General features: G+C 36.8%; 1 protein-coding gene across 2 annotated transcripts in view; it reads right to left on the reverse strand.

Annotated features, from left to right (window-relative positions):
* Nucleotides 1-761: 761 nt before the first annotated feature.
* The window catches only part of srl (sarcalumenin), a 26574-nt gene continuing 4449 nt past the window's right edge, over nucleotides 762-22886 (reverse strand). Inside the window, exons 2-7 of one of the 2 annotated variants that reach the window (XM_056261720.1) lie at nucleotides 13959-14054; nucleotides 12409-12504; nucleotides 7846-7881; nucleotides 2810-2926; nucleotides 2490-2723; nucleotides 762-1994 (exon numbers count right to left, since the gene is read on the reverse strand). In XM_056261720.1, coding sequence (XP_056117695.1) covers nucleotides 1183-1994; nucleotides 2490-2723; nucleotides 2810-2926; nucleotides 7846-7881; nucleotides 12409-12504; nucleotides 13959-14054 — 1391 coding nt within the window. In that variant the 3' untranslated portion in view covers nucleotides 762-1182. The remainder of the gene's footprint in view (nucleotides 1995-2489; nucleotides 2724-2809; nucleotides 2927-7845; nucleotides 7882-12408; nucleotides 12505-13958; nucleotides 14055-22886) is intronic. The other variant, XM_056261722.1, reaches the window with a different exon arrangement.

Here is a 22886-nt window from a genome sequence, read left to right on the forward strand (position 1 = left end):
TGAGCAATTTACACATCGTCTGCAACTCTGCATATTTTGTGAGCTTGCTGCATTTATGACGACCCCCCTATGATCTCCCACCTGTCTCAGAAAACACACCTGCTAAGGATACAGCCAAGCATCTTTCAACACTTACATGCGGTTAAAGTCTCTGACAGTGACACCAGGGTTTATCTCGAGTCTATTTTTGGAGGTGGAAACAAAAAGTGACCTTGATATTTAACAGGGAATAGACAGGTCTTTAAGAGATCAGAGTGATGACCCAACTCCCAAAAACCAGACAGCTCGGTTAATAACACTTTATTGCAGTTTTGTCTCTCCCACAGAACTGCATGGTTTGCACTGATGATGACTACCATACATCATAACGTTAAGCTTAGAGCCTATAAAAATGCAGCTTTTTGAGGTAATGTCTATCTAGATATCTAGATCAATGTGAATATTTCCACACAAAACCCCAACCATTACATAAGACCTGGCTGTTAGTTGTGGAAATAGATTGGTTTTTATTGTGGTATACAACGTGGATAAGTGGAAATGTGAGAGAAACCAAACCCCTCTGTCTCATAACATGCAATGTAAAAATGCTAATAGCTTATCAATATCGCAGGAGAGAGAAATAATCATCCATTCAATAACCTATAAAGGTGAACAAATCAACCCAAAAGACACTGGAAAAATGCACGACCAGGGAACTGACTGTATACATTTTCTTGTTGCATCACTGTTGCTTTGTTCACATTCAAGGCAGCTGATACCCATTTTCGGTCTCAGGTAATTTTATTTTTGCTATTTTTTACATTTTTTAAGTGTGTCAGACATTTTTTTTTTTTCATGAGAACACATTTCCCCTCCAAAACTGCAGACAGTTTATAAAAGTAGTGCGGAAAGAGAGGAGAGCTATTTTGGCGCGCTCTCCTCACATTCACAAGAAACTCCGCCTCGAGACTTCACAAGACCCTCCCTCCACCCAATCCCAGAGTCCCCTGCCCTCAAACGCCCCCACACACAACCTCTTTACGCAAAAAAAAGTCCTGTGAGATCCGTCTCCATTGACTCGAAACGGACCCGTGGCAGGAACAGGATTAGCTCCACTGCTCCTCCACGGTTTGTTCGCTCCACGTCCCTCCTTTCCTTCTCTCGTCCTCCTCCTCGGTCTCCCTCCCGCCTGGTTTTCTTCTCTCAGTTTCGCCGGTAGCGGTTCTTGGGCTTTTCCCCACAGCCGGTGGCCTCACAGGAGGACAGGGTCGGGTTCTTGCCGGAGTTGATGCTGCCGAGCAGGGCGGGCAGTTCGTGGGTGATGGCGCGCTCGATCTTCTCCAACAGGCAACCGCCCATGTAGGAGCACTGGGCGGACAGCTGCTTGAAGCTGCTCACCGAGTTGATCCCGAAGAAGTCGCGGTAAGCGTCTCTGTTGGGCAGGTCGAACTTGCTGACGTTGGTTTTGGCCAGGATGGACTTGAAAATGTAGAACTTGTCAGGATCGTCCACGATCTCTTTGAACACCAGCTCGGGGTCGCTGAAGAAGCTCATCTTGTCCTTGAAGGTCTGCACATAGCGGTCCACCAGGAGAGCGTGAATGCGAACGCGGATGCCATGCTGGCGGATGAAGGCGATTTTGTTCTCCAGACGGTTCTCGATCACCTGGTTCAGGTCTTCCAGCAAGGATACTTCCTCGCGTTTGAAGAGCTCGCGGCTGGTGTCCGGGGCGTAGTCGTAGGGCCAGAAAGAACTGACGTAGACACGTGGGGGTTCGGTCACATTAATGAGGGGTGCCAGACTCCAGAACAGAGCGCCATAGACACGCATGAGGTCCTGGGTCACCAAGCTGTCGGCCTTATTGAGGATGATACGGATCTGGGACTCCCGACCTTTCAGCTGCCGGAAGAGCATCTCCAATTCGAGACCGACGTCCAGCTTGGTGGGATCGAAAACCACGAAAATGAGGTCTGCGCGATCGATAAACCACTGGCACACATCGTTGAATGGGTAACCTTGAAGTGAGGGAAGAAATATTGAAGAGTTAATTACGATTCATAGATTAAAATGCTAAATACTCGGTTTAGGGTCTTTAAAAACTAAATTTGTACAGGTTTTTAAGACCTGTACAAATAATAAATAAAAAACATCCAACGAGGACGTTTAAAATACTCTAGATGTGTTTTATTTATATTTTTATTCACATACTGATATATCAATACATACAAATCTACGGAGCCTAAGGGGACATGGTGGCGAAAAAAAAGGGATTGGAGGGAAAATAATAAGTCAATGCTTTTGCGTTCTTGAAGGTTTATGATCACGTTAAGTCGTAATGCGATTCCTGTTTTTCCCATCCCCAAATTTAAGACATGTTAATTAATTAAGACTTTTCTTATACCATTTCATGTATATACGTAAGAATTTTTATGACCTTACATTTGTAGTTTAGGACCTGCAGGAACCCTGAAATAACAGGAATCAATGGAGGTGCTGGAGAAGACTCGTACCTCTCTCCTGCTGCTTGCGGTTCTCAATGATTCCAGGTGTGTCCACGAAGGTGACCCTCTCCAGGAGCTTGTGGGGCATCTCGATGCCAACCAGCTTCTCCAAAAAGTTCTGGCCAAACTTCTCCAGTGGGGAGAAGGAGCGAGAGCTGTCGGCAGCCATGACGATGCCCTCCACGGTGCGGATCTTCTCGCCGTGCATGATGACGGTAAACTCTGAGGTAGTGGGTTCAGCACCTGGAACAACACAAGGTGATGTGAGTTGATGATGTAAATTTGTAATTTGTAATCAAACTTGACAAGCAACACAGACAAGAGCTTACCTGTGTACAGCTGGTAAGGGGTGTCCAGAAGACCCAACAGATAGTTGATCATGGAGGACTTGCCCACACTCCAGGGTCCAAGGAACAGCACCATGGGTTTGGAGGTGATTTCTCCATCTGTTTGAGAGAGAGAGAGTTGGAGAACAATGGAGTTTAGTATAAAAAACAAACAAATTTGAGACCAAGAGCAAGAACCACAATTCAAATTCTATCACGAATGAAATCAAAAAGACATCATAATATGCATTTACACTCTTAAAAATAAAGCTTCTTTATTGGCGTTGATGATTCCACGAAGAACCTTTAACATCCATGGAATCTTTCCATTGCACAAAAGGTTTTTAATAGTGGAAAAAGAATCTTTAGAATTTACTGAAAGATTATTTGGGGAACCGAAATGCTTTTTCTACAGTATCGCTGTGAAAACACCCTTTTGGAACATTTATTTTTTAAGAGTGTATAGCAAATTTACATATTCAATGATTATTTGGTTATTATTGAAAACTTTTTTTTTGAAAACACATTTTTTGAGGGTTTCATTTCTGATTCTTAAAGAGAGTTCACCCAAATATTTACTCACCATCATATTGTTCCAAACCTGTATGAATTTCTGGTTACACTTTATTTTAAGGTGTCAGTGTTACAGTGTAATTACATATTTAAGTACTGAGTAACATTAAGCTATTACATGTACTTACTAATAGGGTTAGGGTAGGATTAGGATTTGGTTGAAGGTTAGTTGCATGTAGTTATGCATAATTTACTGTTATTACCATGGTAAGTACATGTGAAATAAAGTGTTACCGAATTTCTTTCTTCTACACACAAAATAATATATTTTTGAAGAACGTTTGTACCCAAACAGTTGATGGAACCCATTGACTACCATAGTATTTTTTTTTTCCATACTACGGAAGTCAATGGTGCCCATTGTTTGGGCACATTCTTCAAAATATCTTCTTTTGTGTTCAGCAGAAGAAAGAAACTCATTCAGGTTTGGAACAACTTGAGGACGAGTAAATGATGACAGAGTTTTCATCGTTGGGTGAACCATCCCTTTAAAGCATGTTGTTGGGTAATTGGGTTTCATTTTTGGGGGGGATGTTTCTCTTTGACCTTAGACCTCAGAAAGTAAACTACCATCACACTTGGGTGTACATTCGTGGAAAAGTCATTGTTTATTGTGTGCAGCAGAAACAGCAAGCGTTAAGACTGATGAATGCGCCATGCAACATTGTTCAGTGCAAGTGAATCAAAATCATTAAGGACCCAAAACAATTCTTAAAAATTGTTGTGTGGATGCATGTGTGCATTCTCTAAACCCATGCCAAACCCATATGTGGGAATGCTTTTGTGGAACCCTGTACCATTAATCAAAATCCTTCCTACTAGTTATCTAGAAAGCTTTATAATGAATGAACTTATATAATATAATGAACTTGATCCTCTAAGATTTTCAGTGAGTTGCTTCTTCCATCTTCGGTCAATAACATTTAAGACAGATTACATCTATCCCTCGCTGGGTCATTTTCATTAGCATCACATTAGTCAGATATAAACATATCTGACTGAAGTCTAACGTTTCTACACTACCATTCAAAAGTTTAGGATCAATAAGGTTTGTTAATATTTTTGAAAGTTTCTTATCCTCACCAAGGCTTCATTTATTTGATTAAATTACTGTTTTCTACTGTAAATTTATTCCTGCATTTTCAGCATCATTACTCCAGTCTTCAGTGTCACATGATCCCTCAGAAATCATTCTAATATCCTGCTTTTCTGCTCAAGAAACATTTCTGATTATCAATGTTGATAACAGTTGTGCTGCTTAATCAAGTCATTTTAAACTTGCATGTGAGTGCAATTTAATTTTTGATGAAAATACACAAAAACATTTGTTTGTGACTTCACCTATTTAAAAGTCCGATGTATGCAAATCGGGTCTCTTTAACCCCTTAACTGTCACCGTCCCACAGGTGGGACGTTTGCCATTATATTTTTAAAGCAATAATATATTAGTAAAAACCTTAAGTAATATTGACAAACTATATATCATTTGAAAGCTTACAATCTCTAGTTTCCATATTTGGTGACTGATTTTCAAAATAAATTACAGAGGAGCCATAATTTATCAATTTGTAACAAGAATATTTTCATACTCCTAAGGCGTGTTCAGACCTTTATTTTGAAATAGCAATGAACATGAAAAATCATGAAAAAATGGTAGAAACCTCAGTTTGTTTTCATGCCAAGAGTTCAAAAGATAGCATCCATTCAATTATTTTAGAAAAAAAGCTCTGAAAATGTTTGAACTATAAAGACAAAAATTATAAATTCACCATTTGTGATGTGGCAGCGAGCTATGATGCACATGCGTGTTTTTTGTATGTGTTTCTTAGAGGTTGAATTCATATCAAAATCTGCCAAACTTCCCATACTACTTCTGAATAAGATTTCTACTTCATAAATTGTATGAAAATTGTGGAAATAATGGTTCATATCACTCAAAACACATATGGAAATGGAGGCGCCCTTATATGGGCAGTAATGGAGTCTGGTTGTGACCTAGTGAAAAAGTTTGGTACTGCGCCCAAACAAAATCTTACTGAAAGCTAATTTTTTGAGATATCAACCTAAAATTTGAAACACAACTTGTTCAGATTTTTGGCTTTGATTTTTCAGCAGTTTTAGAGTAGCCCAGGTTTTGAAAATATATATTTTACATAAAATATGAATAATTAATTTTTTTACATTGTACATTTACATAAACTCAAACTTCTATAACTTTTTTTCTGTTTCACTTTCTTAATTTATTTTACTTCTACAAAAATCTGCCAAATGTCTTCTTTAAAACAAGACCAATCTTACGTCTATATTCCAAAGCATTCTTGAATTACAACCATTTAAGTTCGAAATGTGCATTTTCATGTCTATTCAAAAAAAGGGGGGTGACAGTTAACAGGTTAAATATGCAAATGAATATTAGACATTTACATAGGATACAGAACATGTGTTTTTGTGATCAGCAACTTTAATAGTTCTTAACAAAATATTTAATCAAATCAATATAGAGGAAATGAACCTCAATGATGTAAAATGAAAAGTCAGTGTCAGGATTATGATCCAACAGCCATGTATCATAATCATACAAATAAATGAACATGATCTGAGCTGAACTTCCCCATCACTTTCATCTGTTTTATAAGAAAATGTCTAATGAACGAGCTCAGATGAAGGGATGAAGGCCGTTTGACTCTTTTGTGAGGACAGAATAAGTGTTCTTTGGGAAGAGAAACTTGTTTCATCTTGATTAACTGCAGAACATGTCATTTCTCTGAAGTGCTGGAGAACAGTGCAAACACAATCCCTCAAGGCCCCTCAGCTATAGTGTAGAGGTCAAGAAGCTCCAGCGGCACAGAAGCTGCGAGTTTGAGTCCAGTTATACCAAACAAACCCGGAGAGCCAGCATCAAACCTTCACACTCTCAAAAATAAAGGCTCTTTATCGGAATCGATGAACCTTTAAAGGCTCTTTATTGGAATCGATGAACCTTTAACATCCATAAAGCACAGAGAGGGTTGTTAAAATGTTCTTCACACTAGAAAAAAATTGGTTATTTTTAGAATAGTTCACTGTAAGGTTCTGTGGGAAACCAAAAATGTTTTTTCTATGGCATCGATGTGAAAACCTTCATGAACTTTTAATGTTAAAGAGTGTAGGATCTTTGTTGTAGTCAATTGATAAAAGCATCTGACATAAGACCAGGCCATGACTTTAGTCAGAGTAGATGCTAGATATTTAATCTGATGCAAAAAATATCTCAGAGGTACATGCTGTTCAGTACTGTCTTTAGGGCTTGTCTAATTTGCACAACCTGTTTTGTGGCATTTATGTCAGTGTTTTGTTGGCTGATTCATACCTAGAAACCCAACGGTACCACATGAAACATCACTGGCTCATTTTCAATGGTCACATGATGATTACAGCATGGTGAATGTTGTACATCCAGATTACATTAACAAACATACTTTTTTAGCGCTCGTGAAGTAATTACTTAATCAAAATAAATGCGTACTCAAGAAAGTATGTGATTTCGGACGCATCCATCAACTCTGCTCTACTGTTTAAAAGTTTTGGGGTCAGTAGGATTTTTTCTCTTCTGCTCACCAAGTCTGCATTTCTTTGATCAATAATTCAGTAAGAACAGTTATATTGTGAAATATGATTACAATTTAAAATAACTATGTTTACTATTGTAATATACTGCAAAATCCTGTGATCAAAGTTACATTTTCAGCATCATTACTCCAGTCTTCAGTGTCACATGATCCTTCAGAAATCATTCTGATATTAGGATTTGATGCTCAAGAAACATTTCTGATTATTATCAGTGTTGAAAACAGTTGTGTGCATTTTTTCCAGGATTATTTGATGAATAGGAAGTTCAAAAGAACAGAATTAATGTGAAATAGAAATCTTTTGTAAAATAATAATGTCTTTACTGTAACTTTTGATCAATTTCATGTACCCTTGCTGAATAGAAGACATTAAAAAAAAAATTTAATTTAAAATTCTTACTGACCTTTGTACATTTGAAACAGACACATCAAAGATTAATTTGTTTTTTGCACACACCAATCCACAGAACGATGTTATAAAATAAAACCTTTGATAATAGGAATAGGGTTGATCAAATGATTCTCACAAAATCCTCATGAACAAAGACTTTGATTAGTGTTCAGAATTAATTCAGTTAGACAATTTGATTAGTCGGATGAAGAAAAATAGCTGAACCAAATCTATAGACTTTCACCCAAATCTGCTGGTTGAACATTTGCATGTGCCTTTGGATGATTTGAAAGACTAAGTGAGCTTTATATTCTCCATAAAAATAAAATAAACTGTATGAGAGTGTGCTGTGTAGAGTGTCTGGATGTGGACTCGGTGATTAGTGCTGATTGAGAGCTGCTGGTAATTGGGCAGATGATCAGAGACGATGCAGGCGGTGCCATGCAGTGAAGCGCCCCGTTACCCACCTGTGGCAGAGTCCCCCAGTGTGCGTCCAGGATAGGCTGTTTAGTGACGGGTGATGTCGGGAGACAGGGATGAAAATGACAAGTGTGAGGAAAAGTGCAGGCAGAGGACGAAGAGAGATAGAAAGAGGGAGGACGTGAAGGGGTCACAGAAAGAGGTTAAGGAGGAGGACAGAGAGTGACACTTTTCCTGTGAGGCACGTGATGAGCTGAGGTTGGTGTGGGTGAGGTTTGATGCTCGTCCAGATACATTTACTGATTTCAGATCACAATTACTGATTTATCAGATCACATACTGATTTCTAGAAGATACCGTCCTGTTACTGAACACAAATTATATTCTTATGAATGAATGAATGATTTTTTTTGTGTGTAGAACAAGATTTTTTTATATATATATAAATTGGTGAATTTCACATAACCTTTCTAAAATGAATAAATAAATATATTATTGTGTGTACAAGACAAAAGCTATATAAAAATATAATATATAAATGGGTGAATCTTATGAACGAACTCATACAATTAAGTACACAAGTAAAATAAAGTAAATAGGTAAATAAAAACATGTATGTAAAAAATTTTTTACAAGATATATATATGTATTCATGTGATGTGATGCTTTATCTTTCTCTGATCCCCACCAGCAGTCTTTGATCACACTGACCCTCAGCTGATATTTGAATCGCTTGTTTCTCCGTCCTCACACACATGTGTAAGAGTCAGGCTTGCATTATTGTGGTAAGTGTGGGGGTTAAATACCATGCTGAACCACAAGGGGGCAAGCTGGATCCCAGTGTTCAGTCAGGGGTTAGCAGGACACTCACTCGGCACCCTTCAGACAGAGGACACGGTCCACCCACACTGCGTTTTAAACCTTTACTATCATAAGACGCTGTTGCTCTGAACTCTTCCATTTCAAACTCAAACTACTTTAAGTGTATCTTCAGGTCAATCGACTAAAACGTTTTTTTTTTTTTTTTTTTACAAAATGAAACTTCACAGGCTACACAAAATAATGTTTTAGTATTGTGTCTTTAGCCTTCAAATGTTTAAAAATGTAAATTATGCATAATTCATATTACATGTGCTTACATAGGAAAATTATGAATATGTCACTATTCCAAAATGAACGGTGTGAAAACGGCCTAATATAGCCTATTTGGTGCAAATTATACATTTAAAATCTAAATGTCTATAAATATTGTCACTTATTATTCAGCATATATTGCCATATTTTTAAAGTTTGAAGTTCTAAAAGACTGCTGAAAGTCAAGAAGTCCAAAAGTTCAATCATCCAAAACCGATTTATGCCTGCAGAACCTCCTCTTTATAAGCTATCGCTGTATAAATAATTAGAAACAGAGAAAACTGCACAGCGGATATTTCATGTGTATTCATGAGACATTTGTGCAGACTTGTGAGGACTCGAGCACATGAAGGTCTTATATAAACCCAGGACTGTTGAGAAACTCATGATTGCTTTCAGATGGAGCCGTCGTTCCTCAAGCAGTTATAAGAAAGCTTTGTGTTTTCTATTTTAACTCTCTCTCTCTCTCTCTCAGTGTCTCTGGCCCCCCTCGACCGCGTCTGGATGTGCACCAGCTCTACAGCTGTGGAATGACGAACCACACGTGTGTCGGCTCAAAGACGCCACGATACTGGGATACGGCAACGCCTCGTGTCCAGCGCAGGGTCATTGTTGTAAACTAAGGGGCTGTTTACACGACACTGTTTTCAACCGAAACCAGAAAACTGTTGTTTTTTTTACACGACAACGGGGGCCTGAAAATACAGACATTTGAAAACGGGTTTCAAAGTTCAAGGGTAGCCTACATGACAATGATGTAGGCTAGTAAAAAACAGAGTTTTTCCTTTGCTTTTTTTTTTTTGCATACAGGCGAAAACGCTGTCAAAACAGTAGGCCTAATGTTTACAAACTGACATCGTGGGTCGTTTTGACAACGTTTTCGCCTGTATGCAAAAAAAAAAAAAAGCAAAAAAAAAGCAAAGGAAAGGAAAAACTTTTCTGTTTTTTAGTACATCATTGTCATGTACCCTTGAACTTTGAAACCCGTTTTCAAATGTTTGTTTTGAAACATTATGCGCCTATAGACCGAAACACGTATGACGTCAGTTTTCACAAATTCTTGTTTTTTTGTAGTTTACGATATCGGTATCTGTAGTAGTGTAGGTATAGGATAGTGTAGGTATAACGGTATCTTTTCAAAAACTTGCACTTTGAAACCTGTTTTCAAAAGTTTGCAGTTTCAGGCGCCCAAAGCGCTGTCGTTGTGTAAATGAACGGCCAAAACGCATAAAAAGTTTTACGTTTTTAGTTGAAAACGGTGTCGTGTAAACGGCCCCCAAGTTTTTGAAAACGATACCTTTATCATCTCCGTGTAAACTGCAAAAGCGTGAATTTGTGAAAACGGTGAACGAATTACGTGTTGCATAGTGTTTCTTTACAAACTACAAAGTGACTTCGCCAACTAGCCTGGCCTGAATAATACAGTGTCTTGGAGCTTTTGTTTATAGTGGTATTTTATTTACCAGCTCTGATGTATCTGGAACTTTGTGAGTGAAATGAAATACTCATATGAAAGAACCACATTTCCTGATCACAGGGAAATTATGTTTAAATATACAGTAGCTGCAAGCGACAATTACAGGGCCAAGAACGCAAATAGCGCCCCTGGTGGTGAGTTTAGGACAGGTAATTCAAAGCTATTGATCAATTAGTGCATCAGCATTTAAAGACATACATATTTCAACACAGCAACCCCTGGGTTCTTCCTTATGAATATGATGATGAATGCTCAGTGGTTTGGTTTGGGTGATGGAGAATGATATAATGGCGATGAAGAACCAATCAACATCCATATAGTGCTAAACTACACTCAAATGTATGTATCTGAATTGCATATACAATTTCCATCCATTTGGATCACACAGTTTTATCATAAACAAACTTTTAAATTTAATGTGATTAATGATACATAATCATACATAAATGAAACTGGTAAGAAACACATAGATTTCTGTAACTGAAAGAGTTTTAAATACACAATACCAGGTTTTTATATTTATCATATTATCATCAATAAATCCAATTTCTTTCAATCGCATACATTTTAATTAATGGAATATTGCTTGTTCCGCAGGTAACCATATTTTAACCAAATATAAGCAAATAGTTAATAATAAACTATGCTGTGATTTTTTTTTTGAGTGCAGAAATCTTCCCCGTTTCATTTACATATGAATGAGAAAAACGTTCATTAGTTTAAACTGCATATTCCAAATAAATGGAAATATTATATGCGATATTAAAAAAAAAATAGTAAAAAATAAAAAATAAAATAAAATACATGAACAAATAAATAAACCAATTACTCTGACACTATTCATATTATTAAGCAAAATTTAAGGTCTAAAAAGGGCCTAATTTAGTCAAGCAAAATTAAATAAAAATATTAAATCTAAACGTCTCTACATCTTGCCACTTATTATTCTGGATATTTTACCATATTGCTATTTGTATAGTCTGACGTTATAAAACACTGCTAAAAGTGAAGAAGTTCAAAGTTTCAACCAAAGATTACTTTTTCAAGTAACAAGGCATTACTTTTAAATTTACAAGAACATATCTGAGTTACTTTTTCAAATAAGTATTGACCTCTACAGCGTTAGTTTGCATTTCCTTTAGCATAAGGCTTATTATTTGTGTCTTTTTGGTGTGAAAAGGCCTTTACATTTGCCAAAAATATAACTTTTTTTGTTATTAAAAACAAACAAGCAAGCACAGGTGAGAAAAAGTAACGCAAAAGTAACATAACACAATTAGTAAAATTTTTAAGGGAGTAACGCAATAATGTAATGCATTACTTTTAAAATCCTCCTGTGGTGAAAATCAAGCTTTTAATGTTGTTTATAAGTCTATGTGGTGTTTTTAATATGATTTAAGACAAACCATGTGCAAATTCATAATTCAACACCATTGCTGAGTATTTTCCCCTTAAAACGGCAGTGAACCAAAGACAGTCTCAAACACATGGTTTGAAATCGCTGGTGTTTCTCACGTCACAAACTACCTTGTAACCAATCAGATCAACGTGTGATCGTCAACGTGTGGATCTCTGAGCTGGAGTGAGTGAGTGGAGGCGGGGCTCATTTGCATATTCATAGAACCGCGTATACTAAATGAGGCGAGGCTGTAGAGTTACATTCAAGCTATTTTAAGAAATTTTTAAGACAAAAAAATAACCTTTTAAATATGTAATTACGATGATCAAAGATAAGTTTTAAAGGATACAATTATTGACTACAGAAGGACTTTAAAAGTAACTTTCCCCAACACTGTTCATTAGTAATATGGGTGTGCCATCTTTGTATGTCTAAAGTCTTTGGTACAAGCCTAATTAAGAAAGAAATCTGTTTTAATTGATGTATGTTAAAACTGTGTAATCCAAATGGATGGAGATTTGATATGCAACTCAAATACATAAATCTGAATATTTTTGAGTGCAGACAAACACACGCAGACAGACAGGAGAGCGGTGGTACCTGAGATCTCATGCTGTCTCAGCTCATTGTACTTGTAGGCCTGCTCCATGGGCCTGATGGAGCTGTGGTAGATCTTTCTCAGCCTCTGCAGTGCAGCTGAAGGAGGAAAACACAGAGTAAACAGAGCGAGAGCTGAGAATGACATCCAGCTCCAGACACATGGACCGAGCGGAGAGAGGAAAGACTGCAGATGGTGTTGTGGATAAAGGAGGAAATGAGAGGAGACGGCAATGTAAACAAACCTAAAAACATCTACGTGCCCCTCTGAGGTAGTACTTCAGTTTGGAACGAATCCGCTGAGTTAGATAACCACTTTCTCCTGGTAGTTGATATGACACGTGGACTAAATTGTTGCACTCGTTTATAGCAAGTTCAATTCACAAGCAGCGATGACTCATCACGTTTTCATGCTTCCTAACCTACAAGCTGCTCATATGGTCGTTGTCTTCTTTTTTATTATTTTAGCAGGGTTGTTGTTTTGTGGCAGATAAATGCTGGTGTGATTGTAAAAACAAATTATAAAATCTGATAGTTACTTAAAAGTCGCCTCCTCAAACAGCATCAGTGTTGTAGTTTTAGTTTTCAAAACCAGAAGTTATGCCAGGCAGTGCTATTTTAGTATTATTTATAGCGTATTCATATTTTGAATACGTTTTTATTTCTAGTTTTAGTCTTAATTTTAATTTAACTTTTCTTTGTTATGTGATTGCCATCTTTTTAAATTATATATATATAGTTTTTTTTTTATTTTTATTTTTTTTTTAGCTTTAATAATTTTAGTACTTAAACTTAATTTCAATTATTTAGCAAGGTAACATTTCTTTTTTTTAAAAAAAGTTTTTCAACTAATTTGTATTTATATGTTTTATTTCAGCATTATTTCCATTAATAAAAATTATTTTAAACTGTTTTAGATAACAGTAAAATTACTGGTGGTAATAAAAAAAGGGAAATTCTATTAATTAATCAATTTTATCATTAACTTATGATGTTACTTTTATATTAATATTAATGCATTTGTGTTTATTAATAAAAATAAAAATGGTTACCAATTTTGTAGCACATTAACAATTTGATAACATCCCAGTTTTATATTTACTCGTCGAAATCATAAGAAATCTTATTCATTGTGAAAAGTGCTACACAAATAAATTTGAATTGAATTGAAAGGGTTTCTTTTCAGGTTTAGACACTAATATTACTAATTAATATTAATAATAATGGGTAGGATTACAATTTTAAAAATGGCTTCAGCTTACATGTTTTCTTTATAATGTCACTCTTAATGTTTTTCTTTTAAACTACAAATGTAGCTGGCATTTTCTTTTCTTTTTTTAGGAATGGGAGTTTTGCAAGCAGATCCTCATATTTCCGTGTCCTTGGCATTGAAACTCTTGGTTTAAACCAGGTGGTTAAGCTGTTTTCTTTTCAGCAGGCTAGTGTGAAATGTTGCTCAACCCAATGTTGAAGACAACATTCATCTGCCAACATAGTGTGAAAAGCCTGTAAACTGAAATAAAACGATGTTTATGTGTGTATCATGTCCTCACCAGCATAATCTCCTGCTTTATCATCTGCTGCGAGCCTCAGAGTTTCCTCGATGTGGGATCTGTCTCTCAGGATGGATTCCAAAACGGCTTCCTCCTCTGCAGAGACACACACACACACACACGTTAAAACTTGATTTGAAGCCTGAGGAAAAATTTCCCGGCGAGCCACACCGGAGCATAATTGACTGCAGCAGGTCTTCCTGAGGTCTCTTTGATTAGTATCCTTTGATAAAACAGCTCTTTTAGTCTTTGCCAAGGTGCATCGACAAGCTATTTGTTATTTGTGAGCTGATGGCTGTACCGCTGGATTTACAAAGAGTTTTACAGACTTTCAAACACCTTGTAAAAAGTTAATTTGACCATGAGAGTGTGATTGCTGCCTCAGATTGTAAAAGCAATGCTTTCAATTATTTTTGTGAAAACAGTGACTTTTTTTCCTTCAGGATTCTTTGATGAATAGAATGTTCAAACAAACAGAATACATTTTTTGTAACATCATCAAAGTTATTTTAGAGTATCAAATCTGAATATAAAATCACACAATGATTTGGTCCTGAAGAAACATTTCTTATTATTATTAACATTAAAAACAGTTGTGCTGCTTCATATTTTTGTGTGGAAATTTATATTTTTAGGATTCTTTGATGAATAGAATGTTCAAAAGAACAACATTTATTTGGAATTTATAATTTTTTTTGCAACAATGTAAAAGTCTTGCAAACTTTGACTTTGATCAGACTCATTTCAGAGTTTCAAATCTGAATATAAAATGAACTGGTGCTCAAAAAACATTTCTTCTTAATGTTGAAAACAGTTGTGCTGCTAAATATTTTTTGGAAACTGGTACTTTTTTTTAATTAAATAAAGTAATTTGTCTTAGAATAAATATAACCATAAATGCACTAATTTCTATACTAAAACTACTTGGTCATGGCTTTCATTTACAGTTTCAAAAACAAATGTATCTACACATTTTCCGTTGAAAATTTTAGAATGATTTTCTTTCACGCACTTTAGGGGCCATTTAAACACAAACTTTTAAAAAAGGGTTTCAAAGTGTAAGTTTTTGAAAACAGTACCGTTATTGTCTCTGTGTAAACTACAAAAACTTGAATTTGTGAAAACGGTGACGTCATGTGTATTACGTGTTCAGTCTATAGTCGCGTAGTGTTTCTTTACAAAGTGGCATCGCCGCCTACTGGCCTGGCATGATAATACAGCATTTCAGCAATCTGCGTGAACGAGATCGTTTTGACAACGTATTGTCCTAAAGACAAAAAGAATCATAAGCAAATAGCACCACACAATCTCAATAAACCACGTAATCTGAGCTGTCATTAATATCCATAACACAAGTTAACACAGGCAACAGCAATAGTAATGCTTTCATTATCGTAGCGGTTATGAACAGTTATTTGCCGTCAGTGTTCGTCTCGCACACTTCTCGTCAGGGCATTGCTGTACTATTAATGTCACAATATTGATATTCATGCTACAATCTTCTACAATCATTGTTCATAGATATTTACCCACAATGCCTCAGGGTTTTCCTGCCAGGCTGCTGTTATCAGGAGCGAAGACATAAATGGAGTCTAATGGGAAGACATCATGTCTCCACGTTTATATTTAGCAGCGCTGCCATTCATTACAAGCTCCTCTCATATTAGCAGCATGACATCTCTTTTGGAGGAAGGAAGTGAGGAGAACACAACAACATCCATTACGTTTCCTGTTCAACAATACATTTCAATTTGGTTTTGACAGTTTGGCTGATTTTGACAGTATCAAACCTGAGTATGAAATTAAATGATGATTTGCTGCTCAAGAAACTTATCAATGTTGAAAACAGTTGTGCTGCTTCATATTTTTGTGGAAACTGTGATACATTTTTTTAACGATTTTTTGATGAATAGAAAGAACAGAAGAACAACATTTATTTGAAATGTATTTTTTTTGTAACAATGTAAAAGTCATTGACTTAGTCATTGATCAGTCTTATTTTAGAGCAACAAATCTGAATAAAAAATCAAACAGTGATTTGCTGCTCAAGAAACATTTCTTATTATCATCAATGTTGAAAACAGTTGTGCTGCTTCATATTCTTGAGGAAATCGTAATACATTTTTTTTCAGGATTCTCTGATTAATAGAACGTTTAAAATAACAGCTTCTTTTTTCTTTTTTTTTTAATACTGTAAAAGTCTTTGGCTGTGTCCAAAATTGAACTTCCCTACTATATAGTAGGTGAAAACAGTACACCAAATGAGTAGTTTGTCCGAATACATATTATTCGAAAAACAGTAGGCGAACAGTACCCGGATAAATTCACGGACAATTGCGCGACAGGTATGATTCAGTTTACGACACTTCTCATTGGCTGAACCTGAAATCGCGCCCTACACCATTAAATAGGACACTATTTGAGGTTATACAGCCATTTGTAGTGGTGTCCGAAACCATAGTGGACGTTATCGAGTGCACTCATTCAATCCCATAATGCACCGCAATAACGAGAGTACAACTGATGTACACTCAACGGCTAGAGAATACCCATAATGCACTGTGACGGTCATGCCGAATGAATTCCCGCGTCTGACCAGAAGATGGCGCTTGCAGCCGAATCCATTTTCCAAACCTCTGGTCCAATGTGGCCACAGTGTAATATCATACAGGTATAAATTCCCTTTAAACTGGTTATTAAATTGTTTAATTAAGGTTTATACATGCTAGTTTCCATGACAGAGTTCAAGATACATCTTTTCATTACTACTGGAGCTGTCAGTTTGCTACGTTTCAAATGATTTTTAATCAGCACAAACTACGCTAAAGCTGCAGCCCTCGAAGGGCATTCAGTGTCCGAATTCACTCACTCGTTTTCATTCACTCCTTCAAATGGACTATATTCGAGGAGTAATGTAGGGAATAGTGAATGAACACAGCACATCTCTGGCATACGAGGTATAGGTACTTCACTATCCCATGAGGCCACGGGAGAGGATTTGTGAATGGCTGTGAAGCGACGCAACTGACACTGGTAGATCACGTGATAATGACAACATGGTGAATGTAGTACGTCTAGATTACATTCATACTACACACTATTACTACTCATATATAGTACAGACGCACCGTTTGACTTGGATCTATCTTATTTGAGAGTTTCAGACCAAAAAATAACTGGTCAAGCGTAGCCTTGGTTTCATAACATGCCGAGTTGGTGTATATGGGGGATTCCCTGGTTTCATAACAAGTGGAGCTTCAGTGATGGACACATGGCTACCAAATGGTTGGATTATCTGTTGATAAGACCGATAATAGACCCCTCATCCTAAAAATAACCAGCAGTGGCCAGTTGCCCTTATGAACCCCAGAGCACACTGTATCGCAGCACTCGTACTGTTTTACACATGATGTACTATGGTATCTTTTGAAGTACCATATAGCCTATCATATATGTTTAGAAGTTGGAGTTTAAGTTGATATCAAAAGTGTATTTTAAATGACTGCGTGCATATAAAGACTAATGTTAACTATGGAGATGCATATGAACAATCAAATTGGTTCCAGTCATATTGTATGCTAAGCTTTTCATTATAGAAGGTGTAAGGAAACAAAGTACAGAATGATATTCACTTTTAAAAGTTTGGGGTCAATACGATTTTTTTTTTTTAGATAAATTAATACTTCTATTCAGCAAGGACTCATTAAATTGATTAATGTAACAAAATAGTTATATTTCGAATAAATCCAGTTCTTTGAACTTTCTATTTATCAAAAAAATCCTGAACAATAAAGGTTTGCACAAATATATTAAGCAGCACAACTGTTTTCAACATAAATAATAATCAGAAATGTTTCTTGAGCATCAAATCATCATATTAGAATGATTTCTGAAGGATCATGTGACACTGAAGACTGGAGTAATGATGCTGAGAATACAGCTTTGATCACTGGAATAAACTACATTTTACAATATATCCACATAGAATACAGGTATTTGAATTAATATTTTAAAATATTTACTGTATTTTGAATCAAATAAATGCAGGCTTGCAGAGCAGACTTCTAAAAACAGAAGAAGAAACCCAAACTTTAGAACGGTGCGTATCACCAAAATTCAAGATTACTCTCATTACATCATAATTGTTCATTAACTTCATTTTAAAGCAAGACACCAAAGAGCAGACCTGTTAACTTTAGCTATTTGCAAAAAACTCCCATAATCTTTAGCACAAACTAATGTGAAGTATACTTGTTACTATGCAGTTTGCCTGGAAAGCTCTAGAAGTTCAGTTTGCATGGCGTCCACCTCATCTGTCATCCCTTCCCACAATCCCCCTACTGGCCTGTACAGATAAACGGCGCGTATTCATTTTGTTCTCGGGTGTCCACTGGCATTTATTTGCTTATTTGAACCTGACTTAGGCATGCATCAGCCTTCCTCTCTGGCTCTCGACGGAAATAACTGACAGCTCAAGTAATATATGCTTCATCAACCTGCAGCAAACGTAAAAACCATCTGTGGACGAGGCTAGCAGGTTCTGCTTACATCTTTCCAGGATCAATCTCCAGAGTTCATCTCAGGCTGCTCAAACCGCTGTTTGATATAAATAACTGAATTTGAATAGAATTGAACTAAAGTGCAATTGGAATTTCAATTTTCAAGAAAGAAGCAAAAAATTATACTAAATGGGGAAATCTCAGTCAAAATGACATACACCGGTGTTTTGCCAGAAGAGAAGCTTATTCTATGTATCATATTTTTACTATTTTAATTCATTTTACTATAATTCATTTTATAACAGTATCATTTATCTCCTTTAATTCCTTTTATAACTGCTTTAATTCCCCCTGCTTTTATTTTGTGTCTATTTTCTATGCAAAGCTCTATGAATTGCTAATTCCTTTCTATGTAGAGCTTTTGAATAACTGTTTGAATTTTCCTTGATTATATTTTGTGATTATTTCCTCTCTATGTAAAGCACTTTGAATTGCCATAGTGTATGAAATGTGCTATATAAATAAACGTGCCTTGGCTTGCCTAAATTAAACTATAAAAGTATGTACTGTACACACACACACACACACACATATATATAGCCTATGTTCTTAATTTTTGAAGACGTTCTCTTCTGCTCACCAAGGCTGCATTTATTTGATCAAAACTACAGTAAAAACAGTAATATTGTGAAATATTTTCAGAATTTTCAGCATCATTACTCCAGTCTTCAGTGTCACATGATCCTTCAGAAATCATTCTGATATGACGATTTGAATGATGCTCGATAAACATTTCTGATTATTATCAATGTTAAAAACAGTTGTGCTGCTTAATATTCTTGTGCAAACTATGATAGTTTTTTTTTCAGGATTCTTTGATGAATAGTAAGTTCAAAAGAACAGCTTTTATTTGTATTTTTTTTTGTACTTATTTTATTTGTAACATTATAAATGCCTTTAGCTTCTGATCAATTTAATGCATCCTTGCCGAATAAAAGTATTAATATATTATATATAAGTTTGACTAAGCTAACAAACATAAATGGCTCTCTCCCAGAAACCAGAAGCCAGAAACAATGTAAAAGCAACTATTTGAAGCTGGCATTAGATGAATTTTCCAAGAGGGGTGGCAAACAAAACAACGTAATTTTACATTTTCCACAGCTACTCTCTTATGACCTTTTATATATTCCAGCTTTTGTAGACTTTACAATGCCTCGCCGCGGTCAGATTCTCCAGCTAAGCACTTGACACGTCGGTTTTCCCAGCCAACGCTTCAGCCAGAGCTGGAGAAGAGCGAGGAACAGATGGTGCTCTCGGGCCTGTTGTGATGACACGACGTGCTAGTTAAAGCACACAAGTGCTCAGCCGACGCTGGCCAAGGCAAGCTGCTAAAAATACAGCCCCGTAATGTTGAGCTCAGCATGCCGCTAAAACAGAGGAAGGTTCGTGAAGAGGTGTGCCGTTTAAATGGACGACCTGTGAACAGTGTGTGTATGTGTGTCTGGAGGGGCGCCCGATTATTACAGATAAATGTTAGTCATTTCAAAGGGAAAACAGATAATATGCCATGGATTTTTTTTTTATAGACAAACGGCAAACAAAGAAAAAGTTAAAAGAAAACAGTAGCCTATAATAAAATGTTGAAGAAAATGGTATGAATTACTGTTTATGCCCGATGAAAATAAATACTTTATATATATATACTTTACATTTCCTAACTGTGAGTCAATAAATTATTTATTATTTAATATACAATATATAAAAGTTATTATTAGTATCTCAGGAGACAGGAAGTGACGCTAATATTAGTTACTGAATGAATCAGCGTTTTTGAATTAATCTCTTGAATGAATGATTCAATGACAAACACATTTTTTTTAAGTCACTTGTCGCCACCTACTGGCCTAACAATGCAATCGATACAATCTTCAAAAGGTTAAGTCAAATCAAGTTACTTTCCAAAGGATTTGCTCTTTAATTCGTTACCGTAGACATCAGTGTATGAACAATAAACTTTCATCCCAGTTACTTTTGTGATTATTTAAATATTTGTGTAAGACATAGGCCCTAACCATTTTGTGATGTTGAAAGACAGATTTGTATCATTGTCATTTAGGAACGAGATCACAATCTTTTAACTATTAATCTTGTAGCTACAAGGCCTAAATATTATAGATTATTTAATGACATACAGTTAGGAAATGTAAAATACAGTCACCAAATATTAGCGGCTGTGTAAAATATTTTCATGTGGGCAAAGTTTATATCCACACAGCTCATAGCATCAAATCTGTTAAAGGTGACATATTATGCCCCTTTTCTAGCCTGGATGCCAGCCCGAACCCCGCCCACAACATTTTTTGGTCGGGAAGTTCGGTCTGGACTCGATCCATTGAGGAGTAATTATGATCGGTTCAGAATTAGTCGGGCCAATCAAATTGCCAGGGCGGGCTTTATACGATGATGGACAGATGATCTGCAGGGACGTAATCATCGCGTTATCAAAGAGCGCTTGGGTTGAACTGGTTTCCCTCAGAGATGACTGCCGCTGGAGAACTGAGATGTAGAGATTCCGCTGTCGCGTCTGTTGTAAAAGAAATCGACAGCGCATTCATTTTAAAAGACGAACAGAGAACTGCAATCAAGGCATTTGTCGATCGGAAAGATGTGTTTGCCGTCCTTCCTATGGGATTCGGCAAAAGTTTATTTTATCAGCTGGCTCCGATGGTCACTAAGAAGATGGGACGCAATGAAAACCCTGTGGTCGTTGTGGTTTCTCCTTTGGTCGCACTCATGGAGGACCAAGTAAAAGAAGCAACACTCATTATTTTACTACTTCCAGCGTGCCTGTAGTTGAGTTCTGTTCGGTTCTGTTGACAACTTTGCATAGGTCATAAAAAAAACACTTACTGCCTTGCTCTGATTGGTTGTAGGTCTATCCAATTGAGTGCAGAGTTGTTGTTTTTCCTGGTTAAGACACGCCTCATAATCAAAGCCCTATGGAGCAGTATCAGACTCACATTCTGACTAGAATATGAGTATGACGAAGTCAGGCTACCCCTTTTCACAAGATGTAGGCTAATATAAATCTATGGTTTCCCAGAATGTGTCTGTGAAATTTCAGCTCAAAATATCCCCCTGATCATTTATTAGAAGTCAAATTTGACCCTTTTTGGGTGTGAGCATTTGGTGCGTTTTTGTGTGTGTCCCTTTAAATGCAAATGAGCTGCTGCTCCGCGCCTCCATTCAGAAGAGAGCCGATCCTTTACACGAGCTCGGATACTCGACAATAACAAAACACGCGAATAGTGTCACTCATCAAAAATCTCAGAAATGCACCTGGACCTTTCTGAATGGTTAGTGGATATTTTTATGTAGCTAGTTGTTGTTGAGTTACATTGATTCATCTCATTGACTTGCATGTACTGTCATGTTTAACTTTTACACAAGTTGACACAGTTCTCTGAGGTCTTTATAAGACATCCAGCCGTGACATTGTTTGGTCAAAGAGTGTTCTGTGCTCGTCTGTGCAGCGACGACAGAACAGTTACATGCTTTGCTCGAACTTTCGCCATTGCGTTAGAACTGGTTACACTGTTGTCGCTTGCGAAACCAAATGGTGGCGCGTGGAGGAAACATGCAGATTAAGGGCCGGTAATATTATAATAAGATCCCCTTCCTGTGTCAGAAGGGGAGCAAATTCTGATCGGCTTATTTTTTTGACATGCTTAACGTTACGTAAACAAAGTTACTGGGTTGTCACTTTTCACGTTTTCTGGGTTGGTAGATGCACCGGGGACCCTGTTATACCACTTAAACACGGAAAAAGTCAGATTTGCATGATATGTCCCCTTTAAATATCTCCTCGAAGGCTGTCAACGAGTTACATGACCGTCGGGCAGCACAGTGCGCACACTACAGCAGCTCCAGCACCTAATATAGTGCCGAGGCAATTACAAAAATATCCACTTCAGGAAAGCACAATGTCAGTCCATGGGGGTTAGCTTTAATTTAACCCTGTACACACTGGAAGGACGAATACGCAAACCAGCAGCGGCATCTGTCGTGGGTCTACGGACATCCAATGAGCCTGTCGCATAGCAACAGAGGATTTGGACAAAAACACAGCTGTTGCTAATAGCTCATCCTGCTGGAATGCCATCGGACTACTGTAGTCTGAGGCGTATTGGTCAAATACACACATTCACGCTTTAGTGAGGAAATGAGGTTAATATCATCTGCTAACCTTACAGGTGTGTAAACAATGATCTGGGAATCTGTCCGAAGGCTCTCTCAGTGTTTATGATGGCGGTTTATAGCATAAACAAACGCAGATGGAGGTCCTTCAAAAGCTGCAGGTGATTGTTTCTAAAGAGCAATCAACACAAAAATGCGCTTCATTTTCCTAACTAGCAACCTAGCTAGT

The sequence above is a fragment of the Rhinichthys klamathensis genome, unplaced genomic scaffold (assembly GCF_029890125.1).
Source record: "Rhinichthys klamathensis goyatoka isolate OS25496 unplaced genomic scaffold, OSU_Roscu_1.1 h1tg000185l_1, whole genome shotgun sequence".
Classification (NCBI taxonomy): Eukaryota; Metazoa; Chordata; class Actinopteri; order Cypriniformes; family Leuciscidae; genus Rhinichthys; species Rhinichthys klamathensis.